Consider the following 10,862-nt stretch of genomic DNA (forward strand, 5'->3'; position numbering starts at 1 on the left):
ACACATACACCTGACCTGAACATTCCGGTGGATGGATCATCTACTCTGGTGCCAGCGGGACTAGTGAGCTCGCGGGTGAATCAGATGGATCCGGGGGCTGAGAGTGGGGGAGTATGATTGAAACCCTCAAGAAACAAAAGCGTGGTGCAAACAACAATGCGAGATCGGCGGCGGCTGCGGAGAGCAGTCCCCGCCGGGCACAATGAATATCCTTAGTGTGAACTGCCGGGGCTGCGGGCGGCCCGAGGCAGTTCAAGAGATCCGCCAGTTGGTGGTGGAGAAGAGGCCCGCGGTGGTGTTCCTGATGGAGACGAGGATGGGGGAGGAGAGAGCTCTCGGCTTGATTGCAGACCTTGGCTTCCAAAATGCCATAGTGGTCAAGGCGGAGGGTTTAAGCGGCGGTTTAGTGCTGTTGTGGCGTGGCGACGTCATGATCGCAGAGATGAGCAAGTCAAGGTCACATATTGATGTGATGTTGTCATGTGAGCGGCTGAAGATTTCTCATTGGCGGCTTACGGGGTTTTATGGTGAACCCAGAAGGGAGCGAAGGAAGGAGAGCTGGTACCTCCTGCGATTTCTGCGAGCACAGTCGAGTGAACCATGGCTGTGTTTGGGGGATTTCAACGAGGTTTTGGCGGTGGAGGAGCAGATTGGAGCCATTGAGAGGGAGCTGTGGCAGGTGACCGCGTTCCAGGACGTGGTCAGTGACTGTGGCTTCACCGACCTTGGTTTTCATGGTGTACCGTACACCTGGGACAATAGGCAGGATGCTGATCGAAACGTCAAGGTCAGGTTGGATCGTGCCTTGGGAGACTGTAAGTTCATGGATCGGCTGGGAGGATCCGAAGTGTTCCATCTCCCTCTGACGGAGTCGGATCATGCTGGCCTCTTGGTGGAGGTGAGGAATTCAGAGCCGGTGGCGCGGGCGGGGGGCAGGCGTCCCAAACCATTCCGGTATGAAAACATGTGGAAAACTCACGGGGAGTACAATGAGTTTGTGAACAAATCCTGGGACCCGGGGCCGGGCAGGGCAGATTTGTCCATAGTGGCGAATACTCTCTCAACTTTGCAAGGAGCACTGAAAACTTGGGATCGAGACGTCTTTGGCTCGGTCACAAAGCAAGTTAAGGAGCTCAGAGCGCAGCTAGAGGAAGAGAGAGGAAATACTCTCTATCGAGGGCCTACGGATAGGGAACGATCAATTATGTCACGGCTTGCAGAGGTCCTTGCACGGGAGGAAGTGATGGCAAAGCAACGATCCAGGATCAGTTGGCTTCGGGAGGGCAACAGGAATACTGAATTTTTTCAGGCCAAAGCCAAAGCTAGAAGCAGAACTAACCGGATCAAGCAGCTCAAGGATGATGATGGCCGTGTCTTTACAGAACAGGTAGACAAAGAAAGATTGGCATGTGATTTCTACCAACGCCTTTTCTCAGCCCAGGATGATCTGGAACCGGAACTGGTGTGTACTCACGTGCCGAGAAAGGTGACGCTGGAGATGAGTGAATTACTAGCGGTACCCTTTTCTGAACAGGAGGTTGAGGCAGCGTTATTTCATATGGGACCAAACAAATCCCCGGGTGTTGACGGCTTCAACGCGGGCTTTTTTCAAACGCACTGGGACCTGGTCAAAAAGTGTGTGATGGAGGCGGCATTGGGTTTTCTGAATGGTGGAGAGCTACCCGAGGAGGTCAATAAAACCTTGCTGGTCCTTATTCCTAAGGTAACTAATCCACAAGATTTAACCCAGTACCGACCGATTTCTCTATGCAATGTCCTATATAAAATTTGTTCCAAGGCGATGGCAAATCGACTTCGCCGGATTTTGGAGGAGGTGATCTCAGCTGAACAAAGTGCGTTCATACCGGGCCGTTTGATTACTGATAATGTCCTGATCGCGTATGAATGCATACACTATCCGAGGAACAAAAGGGGAAAACAAGGTGATTGTGCAATCAAGTTGGACATGGCTAAGGCCTATGATAGGGTTGAGTGGCGATATCTTGAATGCATCATGAGAGCAATGGGATTCCCTGAAGTTTGGATTTCTCTAGTGATGAAGTGTGTGACATCTGTGACCTTTTTAGTGAGGGTGAATGGAGTCTTCTCTGATGAGTTTAAACCGTCGAGAGGGCTACGTCAGGGGGGATCCCATTTCGCCTTATCTGTTTCTAATATGCTCGGAAGGTTTATCATGTATGCTAAAGAACATTGGACCACAATATGTCTCAAGGGGGGTGAGAGTCAGTCGACATGCGCCATGGATCTCGCACCTTTTGTTTGCTGATGATTGTTTGATATTCACACAGGCGTCGAAGAGGGGGGCGGACAGAGTGACAACGATCCTTGACGAGTATCACCGAGGGTCGGGGCAGCTTGTGAATAAAAACAAGTCTGCCATCTTTTTCAGTCCGAATTGTGACGACGAAGACAGAAGGGTGGTTCATACCAGCTTGCAAATTGGTACTGAAGCGCTGGGGGAGCGCTATTTGGGCTTACCTACGGCAGCTAAGCGTGGTGCAACTGACGCGTTCAACTATGTGCCAGCAAGGATGTGCGGCATGGTGGGAGGATGGGCAGAGAAGGGACTCAGTTGTGCTGCTCGGGAGGTACTTCTGAAAGCCAATGCACAGGCGGTGCCCACCTACCCTATGTCTTGTTTCAAACTGTCGCCTACGGTGTGTCAGAAACTTACCTCGACAGTATCTAATTACTGGTGGGGGAGTTCCCTCGATAACCACAAAATGCATTGGCTAAAATGGGAGAAACTCACAAGATCGAAAGAGGATGGAGGAGTGGGCTTTCGTGATTTTGCTTTGTTCAATCATGCAATGCTTGGGAAGCAAGGATGGAGATTGTTTTCACGGCCGGACTCTTTATGCGCCAAGGTACTGAAGGGGAAATATTACCCTAACTGTGATTTCCTTTCAGCTACCAAGAAAAGACGAAGCTCGGCTACGTGGAAGGCAATCCTTCATGGCAGAGACGTCCTTGCCCGGGGTCTGATCAAGAGAGTTGGACCGGGGGACATCAGTATTTGGGAAGACAACTGGATCCCTGGCGTGCGACCTCTCAAACCTTTGGTTCGTATGCCTAGGACCACCGTGGAGCGTGTACGGGGTCTGTTCATACCCGGGACACGTGTGTGGAATGAAGCGTTGATACGTAGCTCATTCTTGGCGTTGGAGGCGGCTGAGGTGCTGAAGATCAAGCCGAGCAACCGTCTAGATGAAGATGTGATCGCCTGGGCACATGAAAAGCATGGGGCTTATTCAGTAAAATCTGCTTACAAGCTGCTCAAGCGGGACCAGATGGAAAAAGCGATGGCCGATGATAACAGGCAGGCATCAGCTTCAGGTGACTCGACCTTTTGGAAGGTGCTATGGAAACTGAATGTGCCACCCAAGGTTCGTGTCTTCTGGTGGAGGGTGCTCCATAATTCCCTGCCATCAAAGTCGGAGCTCAAGAGGCGACATGTGGCAAGAGAAAGCCACTGTGAGGTGTGTGGCAGTCGAGATGAGACCTTGCTTCATGTGTTCTTCGACTGCCCGCTCGCGAAGCAATTCTGGAAAGAGGTGAAGAAGGAGACGGGGATGCCGGTGCCAAGCATACAGAGTTGCACTTGGGCTAGGGATGTTCTCCACATGCGGTCAGGGAGGATCGCGACCACTGAAACAATTATATGTGGCGCCTGGGCACTCTGGACTGGTCGCAACGCGCGTGGTCACGGGTGCAAATCCTGGGAACCAGGTGCTACTGCTCGGTTCATATCAAAGCTTCTGGAAGACCTGGCGTCACTAAAGCGAGCGCCGGTGGTCAGACCGAGGGCGCCGAAAACGAAGTGGGAGAAGCCATCGCCGGGCTGGTTCAAGATCAATACGGATGCGGGCTTCGACCAGGTGACCAATACTGGCTCGGCAGGAGTGGTCATCCGCGATCAAGATGGTCTAGTGGCAGGTGGATCAGCAAGATGGTTTGAGGATGTACCGGATGTGCTTACAGCGGAGGCCATGACGGCGAGGGAGGGTCTCGAGCTGGCTGTGGAATTGGGACTCGACCGGGTGATGCTTGAAGTCGATTGCCAAGAACTCTCGAAGTTGCTGCTAAGTCAACATGCGTCTACTTCACACATCGGAGGCTTATGTTTTGACATTTTAGAGCTAGGCAAGGTTTTTAGTGAGTTTAAGATTAGATGGATTCAAAGGGACGCAAATTCGGTGGCAAACCTTTGTGCATCTATGGTTTCGGCCACTGATCGCTGTCACTTCTGGATTGATAATGCACCGGGCTGGCTAGTCGATCTAGCGGCTGCCGATTGTAATCTTGCCATGAATTAATAGAAGCTCTATTACTCAAAAAAAAAAAAACCCGACCTTACGGTGTGCACGTGCCTGATGGTACTGCCTACGTAATTCTAGTTTTGAACACGCGGCACAGTGGCATCTGCCTTCGCAAGTGACCGATAAATAAGGCTGTGTCAAGTTCCCGAAAAGTTTTCCAAAAAGTGCTACAGTAGTCATTACATCGAATCTTGCGATACGTGCATAGAGCATTAAATATAGACGAAAAAAATTAATTGCATAGTTTGGTTGAAAATCACGAGACGAACATTTTAAACCTAATTAATCCATGATTAAACACTAATTATCAAATAAAAACGAAAGTGCTACAGTAAACAAATTTTCAGATCTCACGACCTAAACACAGCCTAAATAAATTCTTGCTAGTAGTACGTGTGGCCGGGGCCAGCCGCCGGCCGCAGGCGTCGCCGTCAGATGGGATGGAACTCTGCGCCGGAAATATCTCTGGATCGGGTGGTGGCCACTTTTTTCTGAAGACATGGATGAAGCGAAAGAATTCATAAACCTTTACGGTATTAGGGCCAGTTTAGTTCCATCCCATTTTGTAAAATTTTTCAAAATTTTCCGTCACATCGAATCTTTAAATGCATCGAATCTTTAAATGCATGCATGAAATATTAAATATAAATAAAAAATAAAACTAATTACACAGTTTAGACGAAATCCACGAGACGAATCTTTTAAGTCTAATTATATTATGATTGGACACTATTTGCCAAATAACAACGAAAATACTACAGTAGCACTTTGCCAAAAAATTTGGCATCCAAACAAACCCTTAGTCCCGGTTTTAATTAATTAATTCTTCTTCTGCACATTGTTGAATTGGTGGTTTTAGGCTTTCAGCATCTTATGTGTCTCAATGTCGACCGACCAGCTGGATGCCTTGCTTGACTGACATATTTTGTGGATATACAGATATTTTGTACCAGCTACTTCCGCTGACTTACGTGTAACAAAATTCCATGGTAAAACTTCTGACGTGTACATGTTGACTTAGACTAGAAAAACCATGAAGTTATTCCACACGAACACACACACATCGATCGGGTCATCTCGTGTGGTGTATGCATATTGTTCTTTGCATCCATCGTCTTGAAGTCAGTAACACGTAAGAGCACCCATGATTTAATTTTAATTCTATTTTTCTTGCAACAACTTTATCTGTCAGCTGTCATTTGCGACCGAATTTTTTATTTTTTGGCCTTTTTTTAAAAAAAATATTCATAAATAGACCTCTGGTGGTTTGATTTTCGTTTATGGACCCTGACCTCGGCGCCATGGCTTTTGGCGCCGAGGTCTTGGCGAGGCGTCGGACATGGCGGTGACCTGGCGCCGACGTGGACAAGGCATCGGCACCATAGATCTTGGCACTGAGCTCGACGTCGTAGATCTTGGCGCCGAGCTGTCACCCTATAGATCTTACGTTTGAAATGAAACAAGTATAATTGTTCCGAGAAACATACAACAACACCATTGTGGTTTAGCTGGTTAGGACGTGCGCGACTTAGCTCAAAGGCCTAGGTTTGAACCCCAGCGCTGAATCTTTTTTTGCTATATTTTTATAAGCAATAGAACAAGAAAAATTATTTCGAGAATCATTCTATATCTGAGCTGTATTCTAGTTGGTTAGGATGCTTGGCTCTAACATGAGACCTAGGTTCAAATCCAGCAGACAAATTTTATTTGCTGTATTTATTAATCATTTTTTTTGCTTACTTAGTTATTACTAACGTCTTGGGTTCCACCAAACTTTGTTATTATTGACATAAGAGAACACTATTTACTAATTTGTAATTTGTTTAGGATGAAGGATACATCTCAAGGTGCATTTATTTATATATTATCTAAATTTAAATCCTCCTTATATTATCATAATCATGGATGTATTTATTTATTTATTAGTTTATATACCTCGGTAGTAGTGTTTTTCTTATGAGGGGAAGATCCTCCTCCGTTCCTCACCAAACTTAGTTGAATAGTCTAAATGATGATAATATGGAGCTCTTAGTTAATACATTAAGCTCATTCTTCTTGTTAATTCTATTTCATGTAAAATAGGGAGGTATGCAAATTAAAGAGCTCAACACTAAAATAGGGAGGCAAGAAAAATTACACTTACTAAATGTAAAATAAATTCTTTTATTTATTTACTACTTGTCTCGGAAGCCTTCAACTTATATATGATGACAAAAGGCATATGCATGTAAGTAAAAGGATAGCCAGGCAACAAGATATATATAAACACGTCACTCAACTCAACCTGATCAAGGTACGTAATGTTTCAAAATCAAATAAAAAATAAATTAAATATACAATGTACGGTGGAACAATGGAACAATAATATACAGTGTGCGGTGAAACCCAGGACACTAATAATAAAGGAATAATATTTCTTGTTGTAATTGCTTATCAAAATTAAAATTTAACAAAATATATTTGTTGTTTGGGTTCGAGCCCAGGTCTTTGGGCCGAGACCCGTGCGTCCAAACCAACTGAACCACAATGGAATCATTGCATGTTTCTCGAAATAATTTTTGCACCCTAACCAGCTGAACCGCAATGGTGGTGTTGCATGTTCCTCAGAACAATTATACTTGTTTCAATTCAAACGCCAAGATCTATAGTGTAACAGCTCGGCGTCAAGATCTACGGCGCCGAGCTCGACGCCAAGATCAATAGCGCCGAGGTCTTATCCACGTCGGCGTCAGGTCACCGCCAAGTCCGACGCCTCGCCAAGACCTCGGCGCCATCGGTCATGGCGCCGATGTCAAGGTCTATAAACAAAAATCAAACCACCAGAAGTCCATTTGTGAATATTTTTTTAAAAGCTGAAAAATTAAAAAAATCGGCATTTGCGATGAACTGGGGCAACAACTGGAAGAGGTTTTTCTAGCTCGATAAGATAAACAAGTTACGTTACTGTCCCGTAATTTTGCACGCCTGGCACGGAGATGACCTGTGACTCTGAGTGCGAGGAGCCGACCTGCAGGCTGACGCTAATGCATAAATCACGCTGCCGTAAACTCGTCATCAGTCTTATACTCTCACACACCCATGCATGGTACTGCCATCTGTTCTTGAAAGAGCTATATCAGATTGTTTCTTTGTGTCGCGAAATTAACCCGGATAAGAATTTTGATGGGAACAAAGATATGAATCTGGTGAAACGGAAAAGGAATGATCATGGATGTCATCAGGGAACAGTTGTTCTTTGTTTTCTGGGGCAGGATTTCTGAAGAACAGTGTCCACCAATCTTCTGTCATCTTTCCGTTGAAAACCCAACAGTAACTATGATCTGCGATCACTCAAGGAGTACTTGTGGCTAGTTCTGAAAAATCAAGGACTCGAGTTACTGAAAAGATCAGGATACATACAGAGTTGCTCATACTTGTGGGTGCACGCCGAGAGGGAGTTTAAGCAGGTCAGCGTCAGCCGCAAGGACGCAACATAGCTAGTACAACGGTGACCCGAGCTCGGTTTTGTAAACTGCCAACTGGGCCGGCGGGTGAGGCGAGAGTCAGACCAAATTGCCCTAGAAAACCCCGGCGCGAATGAAATTCGTCAATTTCTTAAGCAGTTTCGCCACGCGAGCTACATGCGCCGCCGTTGGTTGTGTTGTGTTGTGTGAGCGGCTGGGGCAGTGACACCATGCTGAGTTAATCCCCGAGTCATCGTACAGGAGCTCGTCGATGTGTTACTGTCCTTCTGTGCAGACAGGGAATGCGATCACCGGTTGCTTTCTGTGTTTGTTGTTCTTGCGATCTGTGGTTTCTTGTGGGGAGCTGGAAGGTGAACCTGATTAGGAAGATTAAGCGTCTAAGTCAGAGCTAATAATTAAGGCTCGTCTGACGAATTCTATGCATGTGGGTTGAGGACGTACGTACTCATCAGCAAGGTCGTGCGATTTTTTTAGCAGATTTTGTGACTGGCGACCCGATGATCCTGATCAATATATGAAGTAATAAGTGTGTGTGCTTGCTGAAAAGTCACTTCGAGATCTGGAATCTGCAGAAGTGTTACGTGAGTTCTGAGGACAGAATGACGCCAACCTCATTTGATACAATCCAAACATCTACGTAGAACTGGATTAATTGTGCTGTGTGGTCAATGTCTTCTGATAGAAAAATGATTAATTAATCATTCGGGGAAAATATCTTCTGATAGACTAGCACGGCCGGAGCCGTATGAGACTGGTGAGGTGAGAACGATTGGAACCTCTGAAGTCTACCACGTGGCATATAAAAGGGGTTCGAGAAGTTCATGAAATCGATGGCTCGTTGCCTTGCCTTGTTCGAAACTGGGATTGAGCTAGTACATCAGCAGGTTACGGACCAGTAAAACTTTTGTTCTTTTCCTTCATACATGAGCTGTATCAGGAATTCAGCATCAAAGCATTGGGGGCCATTCTTGCATCTGCCCGCATGCGGCTGACGACCACCGGCGAGAAAGACGCACATGCAAAACGCAAGGCCGCGACCGTGGGTGAGTTCTTTTTATAAGCATCATCAGTCTGAATCTTTTGATGTGTGATCATATCCATCTGCTTTTGCAGCTTTGTTTTGCCTGTTTTAAACCCATTGTTGTGAACTTTCTTGCGTTTCCCATGCGAGTTCATGCTGGCTAGCTGTAGCTGGTCCCTCTGCATTGTTTCTCCACGTCTGACGAAAATGGAGAATTCCAAAGAGAATTGTTTTAGAATGATCGAGCATTAGAAGTTCGTGCAGTTCTTGCAAAATTTCTGGCTGTAGTAATAAGAATGATCGACATCTATACTCTTTCAAGATCAAACACCGTCACGTTTTAGTGTAAAAGGACATGTGACTTTGGTAGGCGATCATCTATTCATCTCTCAGTTCACAAGGCTGAGTTTAGAAGAGCATTTCTTTCTTTTTCTTTTTTTTTTGAGAGAGAGAGGAGCGCACGCGCCGCGAGCGAGGCTGTCCAAAGGTGCTATGGTGATCCCGTTGGCGAATGTATATATATCTATTTGTGCATGAGAACTTCCATCCAAAGTATGGATGGATAGAGATGCAATCATCCATGTACATACAAAAATTAAGCGTAAATAGAAACTTGTGCAAGGAAAAGCAACACGAAGAAATCAGGGTGTGAAATATTGCAAGCTATGGCCGGATGACACATGAACAGTGTAGCTGGAAAACATCACAATTCACATGATGATTGTCTCTTCTTTTCCTTTTGTATAAATTTGTGTTCAAGCTCAAAATTTGCATACTTTGTAGATAATCGCCCAATGTGGTAACTTGATGGGATCAACATATTTGTTTGGTTCTTGCTCAAAGGGGTCATCTTGACAACGGATAATTTACTAAAGCCAAATTGGAGTGGAGATGCTAATTGTTGTTGTTTTAACTACAACGAAACAATCAAACACTTATTCTTTGATTGCCATGTAAAATCTGTTTGGAGAGTCGTTCAAGTTATATTAGTTTACACCCGCTAACTAATATTTCAAAATTTTCTGAGGCGTAGTTGTAACAAGTAGACGAGAAGATTCTATATCAAGTTTGTGTGGGCGAAAGTACATTTTTTTTATTGATGTCATTGTGTAGAAATGACATGATCTTTTGACAACTAAAGATTACTATATCCATCCAGCAAAGAGTGATTTTTTTTGTTTTTTTATTAGAACAGTTTAGTGCTCATGGCAAAAACCTAAGTACCTCTCATTAATATGGTATCATGTTCCTTCCCGTACGCCATTAATAATCAAGGTGATTAAATGCAAAAGGTAATTAACTCCGACCGATGCTTAGACCATATTTGGATCCATTTGCCATGCATAAACTTTTGCTACTAAAATTTAGTCTAGCAGGTGGTGTTTGGATTCATGGCAAAAGTTTAATCTCTCATTCTACAATGACCGACTTGCCCTCATTTAATTAAGCCATGGAAGAGAGAGAGAGGGGGCGTAGGTGGCTGGGTGGGGGCTATCTGGTGTCCAGTGCGCCCCCAAGTCGTTTTAGCCTAGTTTTGCACCCCTTTAGTAGCAAATGGGCAAAACTTTAGTCTACCCCATTTGCTCACTTTTAGCCCACATGTATGGATCCCCATGGCAAAAAAAATGGCTATGTTCGTTTCTCTTATAATCCGTCTTTTTTAGCTTGTTTTTCCAGTCGGAACAGTGTTTTTCTCTCACAACAAATCAGCCGGAACAATGTTTCGGCTTGTTTTTTCAGCGAAGCGAACGAGACCAATAGGCTAAAAGCGCAGGACTAAAGTTTTACCATAGAATCCAAACATGCATGCCACGTCCAAACGGGAGAGGCCGGGAGGGGTAGGAGACGAGAGTCGAGAGGATAAGAGCAAGTATAATAAGTAGGGTGAGAGATATTCCATATCATCAAAATCCTTGGTGGAAGAGTGAGAAGAGAGGAGAGAGAATGAAGCAGGCGGTTAATGAGTCGCCCCTCGCCCGGCTGAATCGCGTCGCACGAGAAACAAACGCCGGCTCCCAGCCAGGTGCGAGCGTAGAT

At 45.4% G+C, this 10,862-nt stretch overlaps 1 protein-coding gene across 1 annotated transcript; it reads left to right on the top strand.

Annotated features, from left to right (window-relative positions):
* The first annotated feature begins 202 nt into the window (after nt 1-202).
* LOC136544148 (uncharacterized) lies at nt 203-8,937 on the top strand. The gene is made up of 5 exons (XM_066536404.1): nt 203-1,387; nt 1,535-1,723; nt 2,310-4,061; nt 8,742-8,847; nt 8,918-8,937. The coding sequence occupies exons 1-5, from the start codon at nt 203-205 to the stop codon at nt 8,935-8,937; spliced, it is 3,252 nt and encodes a 1,083-aa protein (XP_066392501.1).
* The last annotated feature ends 1,925 nt before the right edge of the window (nt 8,938-10,862 follow it).

The sequence above is a fragment of the Miscanthus floridulus genome, chromosome 3 (assembly GCF_019320115.1).
Source record: "Miscanthus floridulus cultivar M001 chromosome 3, ASM1932011v1, whole genome shotgun sequence".
Taxonomy (NCBI): domain Eukaryota; kingdom Viridiplantae; phylum Streptophyta; class Magnoliopsida; order Poales; family Poaceae; genus Miscanthus; species Miscanthus floridulus.

Bases quoted from the DNA above. Each gene is read 5' to 3' on its own strand.
- LOC136544148 (XM_066536404.1), top strand. From the start codon at position 203: ATGAATATCCTTAGTGTGAACTGCCGGGGCTGCGGGCGGCCCGAGGCA. The intron at 1,388-1,534 runs GTAGACAAAGAA...TTTTCTGAACAG, and splicing joins GCCGTGTCTTTACAGAACAG to GAGGTTGAGGCAGCGTTATT. The intron at 4,062-8,741 runs GTGATGCTTGAA...GAGCTGTATCAG, and splicing joins TGGAATTGGGACTCGACCGG to GAATTCAGCATCAAAGCATT.